This window comes from Triturus cristatus, chromosome 3_2 (assembly GCF_964204655.1).
Source record: "Triturus cristatus chromosome 3_2, aTriCri1.1, whole genome shotgun sequence".
Lineage (NCBI taxonomy): Eukaryota > Metazoa > Chordata > Amphibia > Caudata > Salamandridae > Triturus > Triturus cristatus.
In genome coordinates, this window is record NC_140584.1 from 406,960,314 (window position 1) to 406,985,304 (window position 24,991).

The 24,991-nt window shown below is 42.7% G+C and overlaps 1 protein-coding gene across 2 annotated transcripts in view; it reads left to right on the plus strand.

Annotated features, from left to right (window-relative positions):
* The first annotated feature begins 6,611 nt into the window (after window positions 1-6,611).
* The window catches only part of TRAPPC3 (trafficking protein particle complex subunit 3), an 81,590-nt gene continuing 63,210 nt past the window's right edge, over window positions 6,612-24,991 (plus strand). Inside the window, exon 1 of one of the 2 annotated variants that reach the window (XM_085647966.1) lies at window positions 6,612-6,829. In XM_085647966.1, the coding sequence (XP_085504092.1) occupies window positions 6,788-6,829 (42 nt within the window). In that variant the 5' untranslated portion in view covers window positions 6,612-6,787. The remainder of the gene's footprint in view (window positions 6,830-24,991) is intronic. The other variant, XM_085647965.1, reaches the window with a different exon arrangement.

The window sequence follows — 24,991 nt, forward strand, 5'->3', positions numbered from 1 at the left end:
AAATGGTTTAAGATTAGGTCACTTTGGGCACTAGCCACTGATATTCGATACAAGTAGACTCCTATCTAGCGCTCTACTCTCAGTGGTCAACCGCTCAAACAGCCACTCCCAAATTACAAAATATATACAGATGTTTTTTAGCTATTCACATCTGCAAACGGACTCCGTGCATCGCCTGACGACCATTTGCGATGCCCACTGACTAGAATCTCCAGTAGATATGCGTTCTTTGTGTCCACTCCGAGATCCAGCATCAATAGTGACAGTCCGCATTGACCCCTAATGCGGAGCTCCAGCGATGACCATCTCTCTGCATCAAACAGCAGCAATCTGCAACAACCAGCTTGCTCCTCACACCGACAACGATCTCCTCAATACAGACCGCAGGTTATCTTTTGCTGTTCATCGGACGCTGGTTTCAAGTTGGGGCAAGATATGCTCCCTGTATACCATCTGTGGATGGGATGTATTTAACTCCTTGATATGATGGTTGTCCTAGGGTGGTACAACACCAAATATTTTCAAATATTATGAATACGACATTCTATGTTTTAAGCCCTGATGAAGTTCCTATGTGTCAAGGAACGAAACGCGTTGGCTGACTTTTAACTATGTACAATACCAAGGATTAATAAATGAAGATGATGGACTTAATCTTGCAAAATTGAACTTCTTTCCTGGTGCACCTTCCTTTTGAAGAATTTCCTGTTTCTGGTCTCCAGTGGCACTTAATGGCGGCAAGTGCCGGAAGCGTTATGCACAGGACATTAAATTTCAATATACTGGATTGAGGTGCAACACCTATGGTCCGCCGCTGTTAGCTTTTGTGTGTATGCAGGATGAGACCCTTATCGATCTGGAGGTTCAGGACCTTCTGGCCAAAGGGGCAATATGTCATTCCAAGCTACACCCCAGAGGTTTCTATTAGAAAAGAAGGACAAGGACTTCCGCCTCGTCATCAACCTCAGGTCCTTCAACAATCTCCCACCACTTCAAGATGGAGGGGATTCATCTCCTCAGAAATCTACCGCACCAGGACGACTGGTTAGTGCTTCCTGACCTCAAAGATGCCTACTTGTCAGTCCCCATCCATCCCCTCCACTACAGGTTTTTTCAATTCGAGTGGAGGGGGCAGGTCTTCAAATTCTGGACTCTTCCGTCCGGCCTGTCATCAGCACCCTGGTGCTTTACCAAACTCCTCAAACCAGTTGTGGAACACCTCCGCACACTGGGCATCAGGTTGATCATTTACTTAGATGACATCTCACTGATGGATCAGTCCCGAGACTGAAAACTCATCTGGACACCACCATATTTCTTATCCAGAGTTTAGGGTTCATCAGGAACCAACAGGAGTTGGACCTGGTTCCGCAACAGAGCATGATATTCTTGGGTTTCGGTATAGATTCCAAGGCAGTGACCCTGAATCTACCGGAGCAGGAGATTTCCAAGATCAAGAAGGAACTGAGGAAGGTTCTCAGATGGGACAGAATCTCTTTACTTCAGCTGGCCAGGATTGTTGGTTTGTTATCATCTTCAATACAGGCCATCTTCCTGAGGCCCCTACACTGCAGGGTCCTGCAGATACTGAAGGCATCCCACCTCCGGAGGGGGCTCAGTTACTCTGAGCTAGTGACTCTGACACAAGAAGCCGGAACGGAACTCCGATGGTGGATCGACCACATGGAGGCATGGAATGGTCGGGCGATCTTCGGCTTACGACCGGATCTGGTGATAGAATCGGACACCAGTCACCTGGGATGGGGCACCAGATATGGATCGACCTCCATGAGAGGCAGATGGATGGTGGAGGAACTAGCTCTCCACATCACCTGTCTAGAGCTCCTAGCAGGCTTGTTTGCTATTCGATCCCTTACGAGGGACAGAGTATTGTGTTGTGTGCTTCTGCGGATGGACAACACGACAGTGGTGCAATATATCAACCGACTGGGTGGCACCTGACCCCGAGCCCTTGCGGAACTTGTCAAGGACTTCTGGCATTACTGCCTTCAACGTCAGATTTCAGTGACAGCGGAATATCTTCCGGCGGTGCAGAACTCCATAGCGAACTGGAACTCCAAATACTTCAGAGATGCCAGCGACTGGAGACTCAACTCGATGGTATTTCGAGCACTGATGGCACTTTGGGGACCGTGCCAAATGGATCTGTTTGCCTCCAGATGGAACGCTCAACTGTCCCGATACTTCAGCTGGAGACCGTACCCGGGGGCGGAAGCGGTAGATGCCTTCCTTCACGATTGGTCGACAGAACAGGCCTAGGCTTTCCCTCCCTTTCTCTTCATCCAGACGGTGGCAGCACAAGTCTGGTGCCAGAGAGCCTCGCTAATCCTGGTCACCCCGATCTGGAGATCTCAAGCATGGTTCCCCTCTCTCCTGCAGCTGGTGTGGGCCACCCCGAAACAACTTCGATCATTCAAAGAGATCCTGTTGGACCTGCTGAGCCAGCCACACCCTCTGGTTCTCTAGGGCCATCTTCATTTCATAGTTTGGAGGATTTCAGGCGACGCTGGCAAGACATCCGACTTTCGCAGGGGGCTGAATTCCTTATCCAAATGATTTGAGATAAAGGAGAACAAAATTCAAAATAACATAACACACACCAGGGTTTAGTATTCAATAGTGTATTCAAAATTACATTGAATGTCATCTATTCATGGCTTTCGCAATTTACAAGTCTAATTGCAAGAAAGAATAGGTGACTGTGGTGAGATGGTGACATGTGGTGATTGGTGACATTGATAATACACTATATACAAGACAAAATAAATGTGTAAAAAGAGGGGAGAAAGAAAATAGTATAGGATCATCCTTAAGATTTTCGCACATATGCTGAAGGATCCATTGCTAATTTAGACTGTGATCCTGAGCGTTGTGTGGACGTATGTGGTGCGTATCTGCCACCCGGAGAATTCCCGAACTCGGCATTGAGTGCTGCCGTTAGCTGCGCGGACCGATCCCCACGATCCCTACAATTGAAGTGTATGGTGAAACCCCCCCGCATTGATCTGCTCAACAGCGCCTACCCAAGTGATAGGGCATAGACGCAGTGGTGTAAATTCCCGCCATATCAAGACTACCGGTCTTATCCTAATCAACGTCAGGATTGCGAGTGCTCACTTTTACGTCCTGATGATGATCTCAACTAGTTGAGATCGAAACGTCGTCGACCAGCTTACAAAAAAAGCTTCCATAAATTGTGTGAATTTACCTATGGAGTTTTTACAATGTTGTCAATGCGATGTTTTCTTTTAATTTCACTATCACCTTGTCACCACGCACTATACACTTGTTTGCTGAGCACTGGAACTAACATATAATTTATGATATATCATTTATGGTGCTAATAAATGTTATATTGCATCTATCGTGTTTCCAAGTATCTGTTGCATAACACTTGACCACCATTTTAATTGGTGTATCCTGACTTAACCCTATCTCATAAACCTAAGGCGGTTTTTGAATCGGCAATGTAATTCTAACTTGTCAGGAGCCAGAAGCGGCATCCAGTTTCAACTTAATGCAGCAAGTGCATGAGTTTTAGGAGAGGAATTCGGGGCCATTCTCACTCAAAACAGCTTACTCAACACTTTGTCAACCGCACGAAGAGGCCATTTAGGGTGAGGTCATTCCTGTTTTTTATTTCCCTTTTTGTGTTGTAATTAATAACATTAGAGCTACAGTTTGAATCTAAAGTAGAGCGCCACACAGGAGCCACACATGAGCAAGTTTACAAGTTGGTTTTGAAACCATCTGTTTCACCGTTACCAGCCTATTTGGATTTGGGAAACTCAATCGTTAGTGCGCAACGTTTGAATATTTGAACGTGCGCCGCAAGCGCATTGTAAGCACCAGCACGCGCTCCTCACCTCTTCACGCGGATCAGCTGGAGAGTCTAGTGTGATGTTTCTCTTCGTTGCTAGGCAGATCTTATTGCTGCCCTTAGACGTCTTGCAGCAGGAGTGTGCCTGGAGCCACCTGGCAGGCGTAAGATCAACGTGACGCCATTTTGTTATTTCAGCACTAAGTTTACTCTTTAGCCGATTTGCCGGGGGAAAAGTTGTTGGCACTCATCCTTGTTCTTCGGTGCTGTGCTGTTGCCTTTCGACTCTGAAGAACTGTTGGAGTTTTGATGAGGTATGGCTCACATGGTGTGCACAAAGGCTGGCAGTTGAAGTAGGCAGAGTTTTACCACAGGGACGCTGTGAAGACTGGAACAAATCCGTGGCAACCCAGTGAGGTTCAGGGTGGTGAGTCTAAGTTTTCCAAGCATGTAGTTCACTTGTGTTGCCAACCCCGATGTGCCCTGCGTGTTCTAATGACGTTTGGAGGAAGCATAGTGTTCATGGAGATGAATGAGTTTCTGGCAACCCACAGAGGTTCAGGGTGTTCAGCCTAAGTTTTCCTGCTCTGAAACACATGTAAGACACTGGACTTTGGACACTAGTTTCACTTTAAGTGAGGACTTCGGGTGAGAGATCGCTCACCGGAGTAAGAGTCTTTCTATGTGTTTATGTCATTGTTGCAATACGGTTGCGTTGGGGTGTTTGTGAAGTGTTGAGTTTTGTTTTTAGGCAGGTTGTGGGGTAGTGAGTGCCCCAGTTCTGTTCCTAGGGTGGTGAGTACCCTGTTATGTGTAGTTTGTCGGGCGGTGAGCGCCCTTTTGTGGTGAGGTTGTGGGTGCTGAGTGCCCCTGTTCTGTTCCTAGGGTGGCGAGTACCCTTTTGCGGTGAGGTTGTGGGAGCTGAGTGCCCCAGTTCTGTTCCTAGGGTGGTGAGTACCCTGTTATGTGTAGGTTGTTGGGCGGTGAGTGCCCTTTTGCGGTAAGGTTGTGGGAGCTGAGTGCCCCAGTTCTGTTCCTAGGGGGGTGAGTACCCTTTTGCGGTGAGGTTTTGGGAGCTAATTGCCCCAGTTATGGATCATAGGAAGTTGTGTTCCCCTATTACGTGGAGATTGTGGGAGTTGAGTGTCCCATTTCTGGATTTTTATCAGATTTTCAAGTTTTAAGTGGTATGCCAATGAGTGGCTTTAAAGCTTGTTTTCATTTTGCATAAGGGAGGGGATGAGGTTAATCTCAATATGTTTATTTTTGAGAATGCAATGTAAATGCTTTCCTTTGCAATGTAAATGCTTTTCTTTCAGAATGCATTGTATATATTGATGTTTGTGTTTGCTTCCTTCACTTCTGCATTTTGTTTCCCTAAGGAAGGGGGATATGTTATAATTGACTTGTGTCTTTCCTTTCTCTGGCTGGGCCTTCCCTGCTGCTCAGCTAGTATGAGTGTTAGAATGCCTGATGACCTCATGGAATGTTTGAGTGCCTGGCTTGTGTGGAGTGTCAGTTGATGGCAGGCAGGCTGAGTGGCAGGGAGACTGCTCCTGGTGGGGTTACTTTACATCTACCTATCTTCTTCTAATGAACTTAACCTGGAACTAACCTTCAATAAATCCAACCTGTTTTATATACCTGGCCCATGGACTTTCCATTTACCACAAAAACCTTCAAGGCTGTGTCATACGTGGGTAATGGAACACCTTCATTACAGTATGATAATGTTTGTCATGTTCTATGATACTCTCATGGCGTTCGATACATTTTTCTTGAATGTTGGATGCAATGGTAAGAGATCAATTACGTGAGAGCTTTATAACCTTCTATCCATATCTTCTTCGGTTCGGATTCTAAAACGAAGCAATGTCCCGAGGTCTTAACTTCCTCCAGCGAAGAAAAGGGAGGACTATGACATCACCAGTATTATATGGACATTCAGACTATTATATGATTGAACAATTGGTGGCCATGGTTACTCATAGTGTTCATGGGAGTTGTAGTTCTGTGATTTTTTTTAAACTTTATCTTTGAACGCGCTGTTAATAGAGTGAAGAAAGTTATGCATAATCCTCGCCTCCGCGTCCTTAATAGAATTGAAACTTTTCTTCGTATTAACCAGGACATTTTTCAGTCTCCCTCTTTCCGCTTTCACAATGTTAGCATGTGTGAGCAGTGCCGATATGTTTTTTCAAACAAGGGAGGCAACTAAGCTCTCTGTACCAAAGGAAATATTGCAAATTTCACATCTATTCAAGCAGCTTCCCATCTGTGACAGTCTGGTTTGAGTTCTTCGTCTGAAAGTTAGCACTCTAGTAGTTCACGATCTCTGTAATAAAGCGGGCGAAAAATGCGTCTGGTTATGCAAATAAAAGATTGACAATTGCTGCAAGTTTCCATTACTGGTTTTAAAACAACAACGAACAGTAATGGAACGTTTTGCGGAATGATAACAACTAAAATCTTACTGAACGTAAGTTATTTCACAAAAACGTACTTTTAGGTAACCTTTAAATATAGTAACCTGTTTAAGCTAACTTAAAAACATATTTACAAAATAAATACACAATCAAAGTAACCTAGCATTAAATCATCACCATGTTAAAAAACTGTATTTCGAAGTGACTACACTTTATTATGTGAAATCAAAATTAAATATATACGGAAGAAATAATACAATAGTGTATTCCAAGATGGCCGCTAGATTGCACGATCCCACTCAGTTTTATGGGCACGCTCTCCCACCTCTCCCCTCCTCCATGTCAGTGCCGCGCATGGCCATTGAGCCAACAACGCTTTGCTTCCGGAGTGAGCTGTCAACACAACTTGGTCCTGAGGTCGCTTCTTCTCGTTACTCAGTGGATCCAGGTGCACTAGCCGTTCCTTCGCCTTACTGTCTTAAGCAGTCACTAGCCAGGAGAGAGCGGGAGTGGAGGCGCCATGTCGAGGCAAGCGAACCGCGGCACTGAGAGCAAAAAAATGGTAATTCTAGAGGGTGGCAGGGAGGAGATAATACCAGTGTCTTATGAAACGCAATGCATGCGAAAGCACTACCCTCAGGGGGGTGCGCATGGGGGAATGCTAAAATAATATACATGCAATGTCTCATTAATAGGGAGAGAGTGTGTTAGCGGATGTCGGTAAGGAAGGGTCATTGAGAGGTAACGGGAAAGCAGAGATACTACAAGCGTGAAAGGTCTATACCGGAGTAATGGTGTATGTGAGGCTTAATGCCTGTGCAAGAAAGGTAAAGTTACGCTGAGCATGAGGTAATCTAGTCACGTGAGGGCAGGAAAACCGTTAATGAAAAAGTGGAGGAATGGATTACAGCTAAGTAAATAAGAAGATCGAGTAGTGCTCGAATAGGGGAGGGACAGTGCTTTATGTGGGTCGGGTCCTGTCGGATCTCAGTAAATAAAAACCGACATGAAAATGGCTCCCTATTGGGCTCGTTATTTCTCACCAATGACTGTAAAAAACCCTCAACAAGAGATAGCTCTGCACACTTGTAAAAATGTAATTCTCAATAGCCCACAATAGGGTACAATTATAGTGTAGTTGTATGCTTATATAAGGAAACAACGTTATTCAGTTGAAGTTGATTTTTCATCTTTATTCATTATGCAACTGCCAACGCGTTTCGTCCACACATGGACTTCTTCAGGGCTCAACAATAATGTTTCTCTATTATCAGATGTTCATGGTCAACATGTTTAACACAATCTGTTTGTGAAAGAAATTGTCCGGTCATCGTCCATCTTATGTTTCCATTAGGGCAAAGTAGTGAGTTGGTCACAGTGTTCTTCCGTGCCCAAAACGTCCGTCCGATTCGAATTGGACGGACGTTTTGGGGACGGAAGAACACTGTGACCAACTCACTACTTTGCCCCAATGGAAACATAAGATGGACGATGACCGGACAATTTCTTTCACAAACAGATTGTGTTAAACATGTTGACTGACCATGAACATCTGATAATAGAGAAACATTATTATTGAGCTCTGAAGAAGTCCATGTGTGGACGAAATGCGGTTGCATAATGAATAAAGATGAAAAATCAACTTCAACTGAATAACGTTGTTTCCTTATATAAGCATACAACTACACTATAATTGTACCCTATTGTGGGCTATTGAGAATTAAATTTTTACAAGTGTGCAGAGCTATCTCTTGTTGCATGTGTCTAGTGAAACCAGTTGACTTCCACCTGGTTTTCCCTAGCTTGGGGACATAGGGGATTGTGTCCCAGGCTCTTTGCACCTTGTTTGTTGTTTAAAAATTGCTGAGACGTTCTAGATTGGTGCGGGTCTTTGTACTTTGATCCCCCCTCTTTTCCGTGACTGTAAAAAATCCTCAAGGTAATACATGTCATCTATGCAGTCCCTCTTTACATTCCGCGTTTTACCTGATCTTGTATTCCCTAAGAGTATTTGCTTTTTCTAGACGTTTTGTTTCTCTAGTTTTGTTCATGCTACACTTGATTTTTGAATTGTGCATACAGTGATCTGAGTCGCCGAAGGTTAATGACAAGCACGAATGAGAGCTCAGGAGCTGATGCTGAAGGCAATGTGAGTTTCTCTCAATACCTGTCAGTGAGTAATACAGGTACTCAGAAAACATGTACATCCAGTCCTTTGCCTCTCTAGCGAGCGCAAAGAGCGATGGTCAAGTATGTGCCATTTAATTGCGTTCATACTGGAAATTGTGATAAAGAAGTACATGATTGATTAAATATTGACACCGACAAAGGAAAAGAAAATGCAATCCCTAGAGAGAAGTGGGTGTAATTTCTATACATTAATTTGGTTCTCTATTATACTTTTTTTTATTGACTTCTCACAAGCCTGTAGTTCTCTTTTAACGGGCTTCATTATCACTTCAGCTATTAAGAGATCGTAATAATGATAGTGTATATTTCTTCCCTGTCTCACTATGTAGTTATTTCGTCACCGCTTTCCACGTTTCGTGTGAGCTTCCTTGTGAGACCAGTTTTCTTATCCTGATCTTGATGTGTGTCATATTCACACACCTCTTTGTAAATTTAGAAGAGTTCTATTATGTCTGCATGGTAAAGGCCTTTTAAATTCACTATCTCTGCAGACTGAATGAATGCAGGATTGCTCTGGCACTTGACAAATCTGAGACCTTGACATCGGAACAAACCCACAACTGTGGATATTCAACTTTCATAGCATCACAGGTCGAAACAAAAAGTATCCTGGAGTCATGTGCACTAGCATCTTTGTCTACCCATTTTGTGCCAACAGTATATAGTATATAGGGGGGCGTTAAGTCTCACTGCCTATTATTATAGGCCTATGTATAAAATGTGTATAAGCAGTCTGAATTTACTATAAGACACCATGTCGTACCGTACAGTGTAAATAAATGTAGTGAGAAGTCAAACCCGTTGAAAGCATGTCAAAAAAGAAGCCACTTTTGTAAACTTCAACTTTAAACAAAGAACATTTTAAATTTAAACACATAAATCCACTTCCATCTCTCTTTTGTAATCCACTTAAAGTCCTGTATTTTGCCGGTGTGTTTAGTATTGTATTACTAAAATATCGTAAAAATATAATATCACATTTACCATTCTAAGACGACTAGTTGCAGCTTTTGGATTATGGGAAACAAGTTCATCTAGAATAATTTGCAAGCAATTCCTGTCACACATTTAATTCTCATTAAAGCTGAGCAGAGTAGTATAACTTAGTCCACTCATAAGCAGGCCTACTAATAACAGTGAAACCGAGCTACTTGAAAGCTTAGAGTGATACATAAATTATGCAAAGGAGAAAAGAGCTCTGTGTACACTCCCGTTTTGGTCAGAGTGTATTTCAGGCGAAGTTCCTCAATATGCCAGTGGCAGTTTATTGTACTCCACTTCTATTTCTATACTCTTGCAAACCCTTTAAGCATTGACGTGCTGTCTGCCAAAAATGGACACTCTTCTGTTTTAAGTAATGTTTGTGTGTCAGGCTACTTATCTCACCAACTTATAAGAGTTTCTGTGGTCTGACTTAAGAAGAGCCCTTCGTTATATTCACCACAAACTGCAAAAAATCTGACTCGCAAAGTTGTCAGTGAATGGTCTTTCCAGTATTCTTTCCTTTTATTGATTACTGGAAGCGTGTCCCATTGTTTGTTGGGGCTACTACCTAGGGTGAGCTCTTGAGCATCTGTTTTCATCCCTCTGAAATCTGTTGCTGAAGACTTTATAGTTGTCACCTGCAAGGAGTAGGGTATTGTCAGACCCTGTTCAGTGAGTAAGAAGAGCAAGCAGGGGCTACTGGGCCTCAACCATAGTTGTTCATGTTATTGGCCTTTGACCTGAAGCCTGCTCTGCTTGGTTCTTCAAACTGGGCTATGGACAACGCCGTCAGCATGTCTCTGGCAGTGGAAGCTCTGGGGAACAGTCGCTTCTCAGGGAGGTAGTGTGAGAATCCTCGAGCTTAGAACTCAACAAGAACACTTTAGTGTACTAAAAGATTGTCCACCACAGTGCTCTACTTTCAAACAGAAAGGTATTTGAAGGCACACTAAAACTACATATTACTCATACGACACAAACAAAATGCAACTTGGTGTCCTGGACTCTTGAGACTTTCTTGGCTGTTTGCAACTGTTGGCACCAGTCCCCCTCTATAGTACAGGCAGTTCCCTCCTATGTCAAGTGCCAGGCTCAGCCGCAAATTACCCCGTAGTCTCTCAATGCATGCAGTCTCTCTGACTACATTGTATATCACCAAATAAGGTTTCTTAGTCAGTGTTCGGGTCGGTAAATGTTGGTGCCCACCAACTCCTCCATTTGTCCGCTCTCTTGCTTCTGCATGAGGGCAAGCCATCAATCTTGCCAGGGTCTCTCTTGGCAGTCGCTTTTCCTATGAAGTATCTGCTCCGTGTTCTCCGGGGACAGGGGTGGCTCCTCAAAGGCTGAGACAGCTTTTCCGGGAGACTCTGGATCACTGACTGGTTAAGTATGTGTTCGAACATCTGTGTAGCCCTGCTTGGGCCAATCGTGTCGAGGATGGTGGGGCTACATGCAGGCCAGTCTCAGGATGGTATGGCTACGTGCAGGTGTGTCTCACAATGGTGCAGCTCTGTCATATGGCAAGGCCCAGCACACGCCCCACACTCTGTGAATGCAGAGTAGGTCTTGCTGTGGTTTTGTCTTTACTTTCAGCAGCTCAAGTGACACTGCAGTTTTGTCTTTGGGAACTGCGGCTCAGGTAACGCCCAGACTTCTTTTTTTGGCTCATGGCTCAGGACACGCAGTAACTTCTTTTCTAGCATGACCGCCTGGTCATTTTAGAGGATCAGAGTCCCCACAGGCTTCAGCAATCTTTGGTCATGCTGCAGGACAGTTGTTTTCTTCTTATAGCTCTCACCACTCTGGGATCACACATCATCTTGCTCCTGCTGAACCATCACTTCTACAGCAGGGTTGAAAGACTCCTTCCCTTTCAGGCAGGCTGGCTTTTCCATACATCAGGACAGGTCAACAACTCTTACAGCAAAGGGTAGACTTGGGTGATGGCTCTTCCCTCTCTGTGAATCTGGACATCAGACAGACATCAGCTTTGGTTGCACAGCAGTCTTCTGAATACTGTGCAGAGCACCTCTTTCCGTGCTCATAGAGAACTTGGTACTGGAGCAACAACTTTACACAGAACAAGCAGTTAGGAGATGTAGATCTATTGCCTGCACTTTCAGCCTGCACTTTCAGAACCGGTTTGAGGTGGTCCTCCTTCTAAGTGTCTTTTGCATTCTGCTTTCTAGACAAATACTTTTTGTAGAGTGATGTTTTGCATAGCAGGGTGTCTCCAGCCAGGAGCACCCACAACAGGTGCACAAAAAGGTGTGAGGTTTCTACACCTGGTTATCATTAGCCAGAGTGAAGCATGTAATCTGGAAATACTAAAATGCTGGGCCTCCCCTAAGGAGTCAATTTAACCTTGCACAACAGAGTCTGCAGTCCTATCTTCCCCCCCACATCTACCAAATGGCAGTGTTTTTAGGAATACTAATCAGCAGCTCCTTACTTGGTAAAAGGCCTATTTGAATTTCTAAAGGAGCCTTGACTTCCAGTATCAGGAATGGCAGCATTACGCTTTCACTGACTGAAAAACACAACCCTGCCTTCATCTCATGCAGCAATTCAGGCTTGTGGCATCCAAAATAGATCCTGCAGACAGACCTCCATTACTCTGACTTCCTTAGACACACCATGAATGTACAATTCGGGCCACATGCACAAAACACACATGCATACACCTTGAATGTTGGTACTAGGATTTGGATAATCCGATAGAATCAGAACTTTATATGAGTGGGCCAGAAGGCCCCCATTCGAGTAACTCAGATAGAAAGGTCTGGCCACAATTGTGGATTAACAAAGTGCGGTACACTGCCACCACTACTGTATGTGCTAAACCTATGACAGGTACAGTAATTCACCGTCTGTATAATGAGGAGAGGTGCTCCCCTCCCCTCCTGGTGACCGGTCCAGGACCTCACTTAATATCAGACCTGGATCTCTGTGTGCACACTAGATTATTGTGCGGCTAGGCCAAAATGGGGAAAAAACAGGATCCTAGGTAAACACATTTGGGCACTCTGGGCAAGGGAACTTAACTGTATATCATGTAGGGAACATCCCCATCCAAACAGATGTCATCAGAGTTGTATTATTCATGCCTATATAAATATCGCTTCAATCTTTCCGAGTAGCTAGCTACCTGACTCCGTTCTCATTAAACTCCGAGAATTGTTAGGATCCCCAGTTTCAACATGGGAGCTCCTGACTGCAGACAAATGCCTCCATTGTTTCACTTTGACATTGCTTGGCGCAAGGCACTGACGACTGCCCACTGGATTTTCACTTTATCATTCTTGTATCTCATGTAACTCCACAGACACATTCCAGTTTTTTAAAGCCTTATATAGATTTTATAAACTCGATATAGTCTTTACGGCAATAACCAATATTAATGGTTGCTTATATAGTGCTGAGCGCAAACTGAAGTCGGAGGCTTCTCTCTGGCTCTGTTATTAAAGTGCGTGGGGGCGAAGTTGTCTTTCAAGTTACTGGTGGAGCTGACAATTGGGGAGTAAATTGCAGCACAATTCTAGTTATTAACTGAGCTTACCCCGAGAATTCTACTACATGCAAAAAAGGAGGGGAATTGTGTTAACTTTTTTTTTTACTTTTCTGTAAGCACAACGATGACTATTTATGAAAAATGCTGTTTGAATGTACTGGGACATTTGCATCAATCTCTTTCTTGGAACAGCAGAACCCGTATAGTAAGGTAATCGATATAAGACTGCACACTAACAGGTTTGTTTTTTTCAAGACAATTGAAAGAGATGTTTTATTCAGATATATCTCCAGCTTTATTGGGCTTAAGTGCCTTTGGAGAATTAAAACCAGATGAGATGTTAAGAGGATGCCTTCACTGTCCCATCATTTACCAATTAAATAAGTGGATGGGCCTCATCCATATTTATGTAAGATACCAGATACCGACTCAAATAAATTATTCCTTAACTTGAGGACGCAGGAGTATCAAAACCCCTTTTTATATTTGTGGAAAGAAAATTCTCTGTACGATGATACCTTTTTCTATTGTTCATTGCTTTTTGTGTGGTGAGTGAAATGTATAGAGCCGCAATAATGAAGGATAGGTCAGGTTTGTTGTTTGAGAAATGTAGTGCGATAATTAGTTTTGTATGTAATGTTGAAGAGCTGTGTCTTATAAAACTGCAATTTTGTTTAGGAAACTGCATAATTATTTAAATAGTGTGTAGTCACTTAGAGTGCAGGTGTTATTATCAACCGAGTGGTACTTATTTGCTCACCCTCTGAATGATGAGAGTCTGAGTTAGCCTTTGCAGGTCTCTAAGCAGGTACTCCGCTCACTGTGCTATCTTATCAGAATCCGCTCGGATGCCCAGACGGAAATACGGAGAATCATGTAGTTATCTCAATGAAATGTGAGTGACGTCATGCTTCGAATAACTGCTGCGGCCAAGCAGTCACCGCTAAGAATAGTGTGCATCAAGTAATTGTAGCTTCAATCTCCATGGTTCAATTTAGCCTTCCATCCATCTGAGCTCAGAGAACAGAATGCCATTGGTGGGTCATTGTAACACCTATCTGTTTCCACAGCGCTGTGGAGCCTCTTCTGTGTGAAAGAAAAGCCTCTCTTCTGTGGGCTTTGGCTCCACCCAGAGGAGTTTTACTTTCTCTATTGGTTCTTTGGTGCATCATTCTGCCTTCCACAACGTGCTTCCATTGAATGCATGAGAGACTAATTTCTTTATTCATTTTAAAAACTCTTTTTATTGATGACTAGCTTACACAGTGCAAACACTTTACAAACATGAGCGTTCAAGGGTGCATAGTTATTGTTAACTTTTCCCCCAGACCACGGATCGTAGCCGGTCCATGACAATTGCATATTCAGCCAACTTGCACTTGGTCTACTCTGGATCGTGTCCCCGTCTCAGCTGCGGGGGCTCACATATTCCTCCCCTGTACCCGTTTCATTTTTCCCAAATCTGTGACCACTTGTTGGGAGACCATCTGGATTAATACACTGTCCTCTCTGTCAACATGCACCAATCCATGTCTCTTTCCCATGCTGCAAGTGACGGTGATTCCTGCGACCTCCACAGTGTCGCAATGTTCCGTTTAGTAATTATCATTCTAAGTGTCACCCATATTCTCTCTTTACTGTTTAAATCAGTCAGGCCCCATATATTCAGGAGGCACATCTTTATACTATAGTCACTTATTACCCATCACTTCCTCCATACACTCTGTCAACTCAGACCAATACGTCTAAATACATGTACATTCCCAGAGTATATGCACGAAGGTGCCCTCTTGGCCACATCCCCTCATGCATCCTGCTTCGGTTCCATAGCCCATCCTTACCAGCGCCGGGCCCGTAAGATATGTTCTATGGAGTATTTTCAGCTGTATGAGTATCAGCCTAGAGGAGATAGCAATCTCTTTGGGGTAAGCGAGTGCCTCAAGCCATTCCTCATCCTCCAATCCCACTACGTCATGTTCCCATCTAGCTCGGAGCCGGAGGAGGGAGTTAGACATGTTGATGATTAGTTTTTTATTAGTCATTGATATGGATTATTCCGGCATTTACTCGTCTAAAACCCTGTCTTCTAACTGGGAGTGGGAGAAGTCTGGTGGCGTTTCCCCCTTTGCTATCACCGCTTGCAGTGCATGCTTGATCTGTATGTATCTGAAGTGTTCAGTGTTCACGAGTTCGTACTCCGTTTGTAGTTGGGCAAAAGTGACTATCTCTCCCGCCCTCCACTGATCCCCCAACCCTGGAAATGCCAATCAAGTCCCATCGGTCGAAGCCCTTAGTCTGTGTTAAATTGCCAAGTAATTCTGCGTCCCAGAGTGGGGTGGCCCATGTGACTTTACCCTCCCAACCCAGCCTCTTTGTAGCTGCCAGCCACACTTGGACAGCATGCATAGTGGGGCCTGACAGGTTCAGTTTGGTGGGGTTGGTATAGAGTGCCCCTGTGAAGTCTCCCCCCGGGGGCAGCCACTTATCCATTTGGTATCCAGGGTCCCCCTATACATACATTGATTAATCGCAGTAAGTTGCGCAGCCCAGTAATATCTTTTGATATCCGGGAGGCCGATTCCCCCATCATACCACCCCTGTGTGAGCTTCTGGATGGATATTCTCGGTGGTTTTCCCTCCCACAAAAGTTCTCTTTGGGAGCTTTCTATAGATTAAAAGTATTCTGCCCCTACCGGACAAGGCGAGTTTTGCAGGACATATAGAAAGCGTGGTAGGGACATCATTTTGAATAGCGCTGCAAGCCCCAACAGGGACAGCGGAGAGATTTCCAATGTCTGACATCACTTCTAAGTCTTTGCAGTGGGGGCAAGAGGTTGTGTTCATAGAAATGGGTCGGATCTTGAGAGACATGGATACCCAGATATTTGAATCCCACTTCTGCTTCGTTAATGATGATATCCCTGGGCAAGGAGGGCAATTACCACTTAGAACATAGATGACTGATTTGGACCAGTTATACACTTCAGCGCTCCCACCCTCATGCTGATGTCTCGCCTCTTTGCTTTTAGTGCTTGCCAAACGATGTGTCGCTATAGTTTCGTTGCAAAACAGAACCCCGTCGCCTCGTCCTGGCTCCAAGACGCCTTCTGCCAGGACAGGATTGAGCAATATTCTGAATTAGCCCCCATCCCCTCCTGCCCTTGTGGTATCTAGCCGTCATTTGGATCCTATCTATGGCATACCTCGGGGCTCCCTCCCCCACATTTGCCCTCTTGGGGCATTTAACCCCCACCATCATGGCACTAAGCGCAGTTGCTCACCACATTCTTCTACCACCTTCTCTTATGCTGCTACAGTTAAATGGGTTTGGCCCTGCTTGGACTGTTTTTAGGGCTCGACTAGGCGCTTGCGCTGTATCTCTGAGACATGCTGTATTTAGATATGGACTTGAAGCTCTGCCCATTCTCCTCCTATATTTTTTATTGGCTTGTGTCATTCTCCTTTGTAAATGGTGGCTTCTGATTCATTAATAGGCTTGCTAGTCCCTCCTTAGTACCGCCTTTTCTACATTTGTAACCTCCCATGAGGACTGTTCCTTTTACTTGTGTAGTTACACGTATGTTTTATTTACAGTCTGTGAGCACTATTTTCTTCAATGATTTTCTCCTACTGCAGGCACGACATGCTTTCCGGCAGCGGCACCCGCTTTACTTGCCACAGGTGGCGTGCTGCACTGCTGTCCAGAATCTTGAGATATTGAAAAAAATAGACTTTGGTGAGCCATGACGAAGAAAAGAAAGGCGCGGCTCGCCAAAGTCTATTTTTTCAACATTGCAAGCTTTTAGTAAGCAGCACGCCACAAGAGGCGTGCTGTGCAGCTTACCAAAAGTTTTCAATATTGAAAAAAATAGACTTCATTGAGATGCGCCTTTCTTTTCATCGGCGCGGCTCAATGCAGCTGATTCCTTCTCCTCCCTGTTTGCTCCCTCTCTTCGGCTGCAGCTGTCTCCTCCCTCAGCTTCAATCATGGTGGCCTCTGCTCACCATCTGGAGACTAGCAGCCCGAACAGAAACAGGAAGCAGTGCAATAGGTCTCGCATTTGCGAGAGTTTAAACTATTGGCATTGTAACTGGCAATGCTTTTTATTTACCGGTTTTGAAAACCAACATATATATAAAATGCATTGTCATTTACAATGCTAATAGCTTAAACTCTTGCAAATGCAAGACCTATTGCATTGCAAATGCTTGTTTTACATTCAGAGTGTCTGTATTCCTTTTCCTGTATTGGCTGCAATGTTTTTGGTTGCGTTATTACATTTTAAAAAAAACCAAACAAACAACAAAAAAACACTTCAAGACCATCCGTACATCTGCCACTTTGTATTTATTTATTTACTTACATATTGTTATGAAGTGCACTCACCGGGGGTATTGTAGTACTAGACATAAAACATTGAAATTTAGAGCTTCAATTTGGAGAGAACATCATGAAAGAAATAAAAACACGTGAATCATGAACACACAATTTTAAAGTAATATAGATGTTTACGTTGTTCATTTGACTACGTCTAGTCTGTGTGTAGAAATGTATGCTGACCTGCAGTCTTTTTTTAAATCAGGAATCTGGAATTTCAGGAACTCGGACTTTGGCTTCTGTTCACTTTTTAAAGAAAGAACTCGGACTTTCTCCCCGCTGTTCACTTTTTAAAGCAAGATCTCAGATTTTCTGCCTACTGTTCACTTTTTAAACCAAGAACTCGGACTTTCTGCTTACTGTTCACTTTTTAAAGCAAGAACTCAGACTTTCTGCCTACTGTTCACTTTTTAAAGCAATAACTCGGAAGAACTCTGACTTTCTGCCTACTGTTCACTTTTTAAAGCAAGAACTCAGAATTTCTGCCAGCTGTACACTTTTTAAAGCGAGAACTCATACTTTCTGCCTGCTGTGCACTTTTTACAGCAAGAACTCGGACTTTCTGCCTACTGTTCACTTTTTGAATCAAGAACTATGACTTTCTGCGGCATACTGTTCACTTTTAAAAGAAAGAACTCGGACTTTCTGCAGCGTACTGTTCACTTTTCAAAGAAAGAACTCAGACTTTCTGCGGCGTACTGTTCACTTTTTAAAGCTAGTACTCGGACTTTCTGCCTACTGTTCACTTTTTCAAGCAAGAACTCAGACTTTCTGTCTACTGTTCACTTTTTAAAGCACGAGCTCGGACTTTCTGCTAGCTGTACACTTTTTAAATCAATAACTCGGACTTTCTGCCTGCTGTTTACTTTTTAAAGCAAGAACTCGGACTTTCTGCGACGTACTGTTCACTTTTTAAAGCAAGAACTCGGACTTTCTGTCTACTGTTCACTTTTTAAAGCACGAACTCCCACTTTCTGCTAGCTGTACACTTTTTAAATCAATAACTCGGACTTTCTGCCTGCTGTTTACTTTTTAAAGCAAGAACTCGGACTTTCTGCGACGTACTGTTCACTTTTTAAAGAAAGAACTCGGACTTTCTGCGTCGTACTGTTCACTTTTTAAAGCAAGAACTCGGACTTTCTGCCTACTGTTCACTTTTTAAAGCAAGAACTCAGACTTTCTGCCTATTGTTCACTTTTTAGAGCTAGTACTCGGACGTTCTGCCCACTGTTCACTTTTTAAAGCAAGAACTCGGAAGAACTAGGACTTTCTGCCTACTTCTTCCTTTTTAAAGAAAGAACTCGAACTTTCTGCGGCGTACTGTTCACTTTTTAAAGCAAGAACTCAGACTTTCTGCCAACTGTTCACTTTTTGAAGCACAAAAGCTTAGGTAGCGAGTGTAAAAAGGTTGTGAACCGGGCTATCAGTAGCGATTGATAAGAGTTTGAGCTTGAATTGTTCCACAGGGGAGAAAGCTTCTTGCACGGCCCACCAGAGTGTGTGCAAAGGTATTCAAACTCCCTGCTGATCAGTCCTTTCTGTGCTTGGACCCCAATCCAGGCCTGCCAATCTCGACACTTGTGATTAATAACAGAAGGAGGCTATTTCTGTCAAAAATCTTGTCACGAAATGTGGACTGTTATAGACCTTCCTCGCCCTAGTTACTATATGAGAACCCAAAGGTACTCACACGGAAAGTTATTGGCGGGTGGGGGCGCAGTGAATGAACCTCATCACCTGTATCATTTCAGGGCCAGGAGTGAAGGGGAAGGCCGCGGCGTAACATTGCAAGGGGAACTGGTGTACTGTTTTCACTTACCTTTCTCCAAATTTTAACGAGAGATGATGCAATGTCAAACGCCCGCGTTTCTGCGTACAGGCTTAAAGTAGCACTAGCTGTCCCTAACTTCTCAAGCTCGTTTTATTTCAAAATCTGTTGTAAGGTTGGGCAGCATCAGAGCGCCACCAAGTGGATCAGCACGGCAAGTGTTGCTCTGAAAGGCACCCTGAGCAGAGCCGTCATTCTTAGACTTTGTTCTAGTAGTTCTTCGTGGCACCTTTTTTTTACCTCTTTATTTATGTATTGTTCTGTATAGCACGGACTCCACTCGTCACGGTTTCAAAGCGCCTTGCAAGGCGTCTGCATAGGGTGTCCAGGTGACCTGGGTTTGCCAGCACTGTCCTGGTTTCCCACCAGCTGTCCTGACAGGTTTCAGCAAATTTAGCTTATGTCCCCGTTTTTAGAGAGGGTTGACTGAAAACAGTGGGAGGGGCATTTTAATGTTTTCCAAAGCAGGGAGATTTATCAGCTGTTATAAGACATCAATTTAATTAAAGGGCATGACACTGCCTTAAAAAATTGCATTTTATTAATATTCTTAGTGCCTCTTTTGTAATTCTATGCTAATGAGCTCCGTCATTTTGTGCGCTCGGTTTATGCAAAATTGTAGTCCTTCCATTTTTGCTAAATGTCCTGGTTTTTGGTTTAAAAAATCTGGTCACCCTACGTCTGCATTAACAGTAATAGAAGGAGGCATTCAGTAAAATAATTCCATACCTCTGTACAAAACCGTTACAATTGCAGGAATAAAATAAGCATAGAACAGTACACAATTTGGAGAATACCTTTAACATAAGCGCAGTAACAATAAGTTAAAGAAAATGGCATCACGTGCGTTTGCAATAACATGAGTAGAAGTAAAAGACATTTAGAGCAATCGCCAGTTTCTTGTTGATGCATGAGTACACTGTGTGAGACATCCACTTAGATTAAAGAAGAACTAGTTAAATACCCAGGAGGGAAAGGCCACGCCTTACACAAGGGCACTAGGTCTGCATGCCAGCCGCCTAAGTGTGCCCCTTGCCAGGGCTGGGTGTGTCCCCCTGGCAGTAGCCTGCAGGCTCCAAGTATTAAACCTCAAGTGGGTAATTACAAGGCTAGCAACCCCTAGCTAATTGCCAAGGATTGCTAGCCTTGTAACTTGTCCTTCAGTTCCATCTTTGTGTCTAGGCCGTGAGTGTTGCCATAATGTAGCAGGGTTATGTGGCAGTCAGATTAATTGGTTTTTTTTGAAGGTCTATAACATAAACCTCCTAACTTCCGTTGAAATGACCTGATCAGTGAGTGATTCAAATCCGTCATAGCTCAACTCATCCTTCCATCTTCACAAAGTGGTAAGAAATTGATGGATGGATTTGTAGTTCATATCCCGGTAAAAAAGGGAACCAGCCTTTACCACTTTGTACCTTTACCACACATATTTTACCACAGATGTTTTAGAACGCATATGCTTTTAAAACATATGCCTTTACCATGAATTTAAGATGAGTTTAGGGGGCTTGGAGGGTTCTACCCCCACAAATACACACATATATATATATATATATATATATATATATATATATATATATTCACTGAAAAAACCATAGGTTTCACACATGTTATAGTTAGCGGAAATTTTACTGATTAAAAACCAGTGAAATTCCCCCGTTATAGTTAGCGCAGGCAACTATAACTCACGCGACCGCAATCCTCTGCTGATGCTAATACTGTATTTAGACACTTATTTGCCCATGTCTTCTTCCATACATTTTTAGCTATACATATATTACAAATATTTTTTTTTCATAAAGACACATATGTCATCAGCAGAAGATTGCAGTCGCGTGAGTTATAGTTGCCTGCGCTAACTATAACGGGGGAATTTCACTGGTTTTTTATCAGTAAAATTTCCGCTAACTATAACATGTGTGAAACCTATGGTTTTTTCAGTGAATTTGCAAGGTTTTTTAAATGCTAATTCCTAACTATAACGTGTGTGAAACCTATGGTTTTTTCAGTGAATTAGTACGGTTTTTTAAATGCTAAGTTTTTTTCCCTTATAATAAGCCCTGTACATTTGGTGGCCTTCGGCCACCAAAAGCACAGGGGGTGGGGTAAGTGTGGATAGTGTTTTTTTTATTTTTATTTTTTTACCGTACGCTTACGGTAAGCGTACGGTAAGCGTACCCCGCGAAATTGCCGAAAAAAAAATAAAACCGTTTTTGCACTTGGGGGATGTTTGGGGACTCCCTCAACATGACTATGTGGGAGGGAGTTGTCAAAACAGCCCCTTTACATGTTTTTGGGCTTGATATTTTAAAAATCACTCTCAGTGCGAGAGACAAAATGGCGGCCGCCGCTTCCTGGTTTCGGCCGATTCGAATGTTTACTAAGATCTAAGAGCCAATCAGAATCGCGCTCGCGCACGCCACCGTACGCTTACCGTAAGCGTACGGTAAGCGTACCGTAAGCTGGCTCAGATATATATATTGATTTAAAGGCTATTTTCTCAGAATCTACTGAACAGATTTACACCAAACCTACAAAAGGCACTTCCTTGACCTAGGGACTACCTCTCTGCCAAATTTTGAGTAATTCTGTTCAGCCGTTCGGGCTGTAGCTCGTTCTAAAGGTCCTATGGAAAAATGCATGGGAAAAACGCGTTTTGGGACCCCCCTTTTATCTCAGCCCCCGCTTGACGGATCCCCCCGAGACTTTCAGGGTAGGAGCGGAGCGTAGCGCCCCACCTATTTTGAAAAATTTGCGAGGATTCGTCGACCGGCGCCAAAGTTATTCAAAATAGAATGTTGAGGTTTTCCTATGGAAACGTGGTCCTAACTATAACTACCTACTGGCTATCGCCAGTAGGTAATATATATATATATATATATATATATATATATAATCAACAGAAAGGAAAGCTGACGCCTCTTGTTTCAGGAACAGATTCACCCTTTATTTGGCATTACAACGCTGGCAGCAACACTCTCCTTCCTGACGCGTTTCAGCTTTCTCTGAAGCCTTTCTCACAGGTGAGCGGTTTATTTGATTTATTTTTCGTCATGTGACATCACGCCCCAATAGGCAAACTCCTTGAGAATGTGCAAGTCTGTCGGTCAACAATGAACCATAATGCACTTCGATGGTCCAGGTAAAATACCCATCTGAGCTGCGGCGCAGTGCTTTCAATCTCTGTAAAATACTTTGTAATACTTTGAAAGGCACAGCAGTCTTACAGAGTTCATTATATTCTGTTGCACAATGTTTAAAATATACGAATATGTATATATATTTTATCTTAGCCCTCGACACGAATTCTGAACGGTTTGAACAACAGTGAGGATATGCATAATTTTTTATAACTGTTGGATTTCCTGTTCTGTTTTAAATTGAATCTATGAATTTAATGGTATATTTTATGTCCCTCTTTATCGAGCTTTCTGTATGAACAGTTTTTTCGATTTTTAATTTTTCATCTGTTCGTTTACACCCTTTTGGTCTTTAAGCTCAAGTTTTTAGAGTAGTAAAATCTTTGATCAATGGTACTATATGATGTTGAATATAGTCTAAGGGCAATAGTATGCTGTTTTAGAAATTCAATTTTGCACAAATGTCTTTTTGCACACTTTTTGCAGGTTTACACATTCTTTTGCACTTAATTAAGATAGGACTGGCATTTCCATTTTCTTCAATAGGTAAATGTGGTATTCGGCTAGGCTTTGTATGAATTTGCACTCACTCTAAATATGTCATGGTTGCTGCTATTTGGTACTCTATGAATTGCTCTGACCTTTGAGTGGTCTTTATAATATGTATTCAGCTGCTATTTGCTTTAAATCCCTTATTTTAAATTCTACATATATACTGATTATTGGTCAATTGACATCATACATTAGGATCTTTTAATAATCATGCACTTGCAGTTTATTGGTTCTTACTGTTGTAGTATTTTATATACTGCTGATCGGTCAATTGACACAGTTTATCTGGAGTTTTTAATAATCCTGCAGTTGCAGATTATTATCTGACAATGATCTATTTATTTATATATGTGAAACAAATGTTTTTTCAGGGATTTATCTTGAACTTGCACTTTATACTTATGTATACTTCATTGTCTGCATTTGCACTTTATCAATATAATAGATGAGCTAAGTTATACCCAATATTTAGGTTCACATCAGTTTCAATCTGATTAATGTGAATGCATATTTTATGTCTCCTATTTACATTGCCAACAGCCACTATTTGTATTTAACTTTTGCAATACTGTGCCATCTTGGAGTTCAATGCCGATATATAGTCTGTTCTCCCCCATTTTCTTCACAGTGTTTTTCCTTGTGTTGAAAGGCAGTTGAGCACTTTCTGCCATTTCTGTTATTTAATCTGTCTTCCGACCACGAGACGCGTCATGTGATCAAGCTCGCGTGATGCGAGCGAAACGCGCCATGGAGGGCAGAAAGCCTAATTATTTGGTGGCGATTTTCTATTAAATAAATCTTCACTGCTTCACCATTATATGTGGTCCTGATCGTCTGCTGAATTGAACTGAGCGCGCTGAGGTCCGTGCCTGAGTGGTTTTGGTGTGACTGCCAAACCAGGTTCTGAAGTTTCGTCATATATATATATATATATATATATATATATATATATATAACAACATGTGGTAAAGGCATTAGTTTAAAAAGAATATGAGTTCCCAAAAAATGTGTGGTAAAGGCATGCAGAGTATGTCCCTGTGTTGTCCCGTCAATCAACCGTTAAAAGATCTCTTCTACAAGTATTCTGCACTTAGTAACTAGGGGATATCAATGAGTATACAATCATTTTAGGTCCATGACTGTTGCCCTGTCTGTGGTTTGGTGGACTAGAGCAGTACTTGGTTGTACTAATATTCAGCCAACGACCAGATTGAGGTTTTACCTCCGATGCAGACCGGAGTCTGAGCCCCTAGGCATATGAGTTTTACCTCTCCTCACTCATTGCTCAACCCTGGCAAACAGCCCTTGGCCACACCTGACCACTGTAGCCACACCAATACCACGGCAACAAGGCAGAGCTCTTACAACTGCTTAACATCCGTCAAATATACGAATACGCCCCATCAAATGGCAATGGTCACATCTGTAAGTCAGTATTTTAAAATGACAAGAAAGCGGATTATCAGCACTCTGCCAACACGGTTGATATATAAATAAATAAGGAGCCGTTCCGAAAGAAAGCAAAACACTACTAAAGTTATGTTAATTGAAAGCACATTAAATAATAAGTTGAAATGTCTGGCTATCGATCATTAACTAATTCCTCTAGACGAACAAACATCTGCCTTTAGATCACTGAATTACATTAGCCTTTAGACCATACAGACATTTGTGGCATTTATGATTCAGAACTCAAATTGTAGTTGTTTTTTTGTATTCATATTACAGATATACAGCAGAGTGCTTTGTTCTTACCATTCACATCTTCACCTGCCAGCTAGTGATAATTTCTAATTATTTTTCTAAGTGTTATGAAATGGACAAGATGTACATTGCTTAGATAGGACATGCTTTGGCTTCTGCTTATATGTAGTCAGACGAAGACTGTTCTTTGATTTTAGCTATTGTTCCTTTACAAAGGTACCCATCAATATATCCACGTTAGTTGTCAAGAAACACATTCAATTGTATGGTTTTCAAATGAAAAGCCTGCAGCTAATTGGTTTGCTTTACTTTGCTTTCTAATAGTCGAGACAGAAAGTATTGTGTCATTAGCTTTGTAGAGTTTGCAGTTCTGTTTGTTCCTGATTAAAATTGAGATTTTGGGGCCTATTCACAAACAGAATTTTGGAGTACAT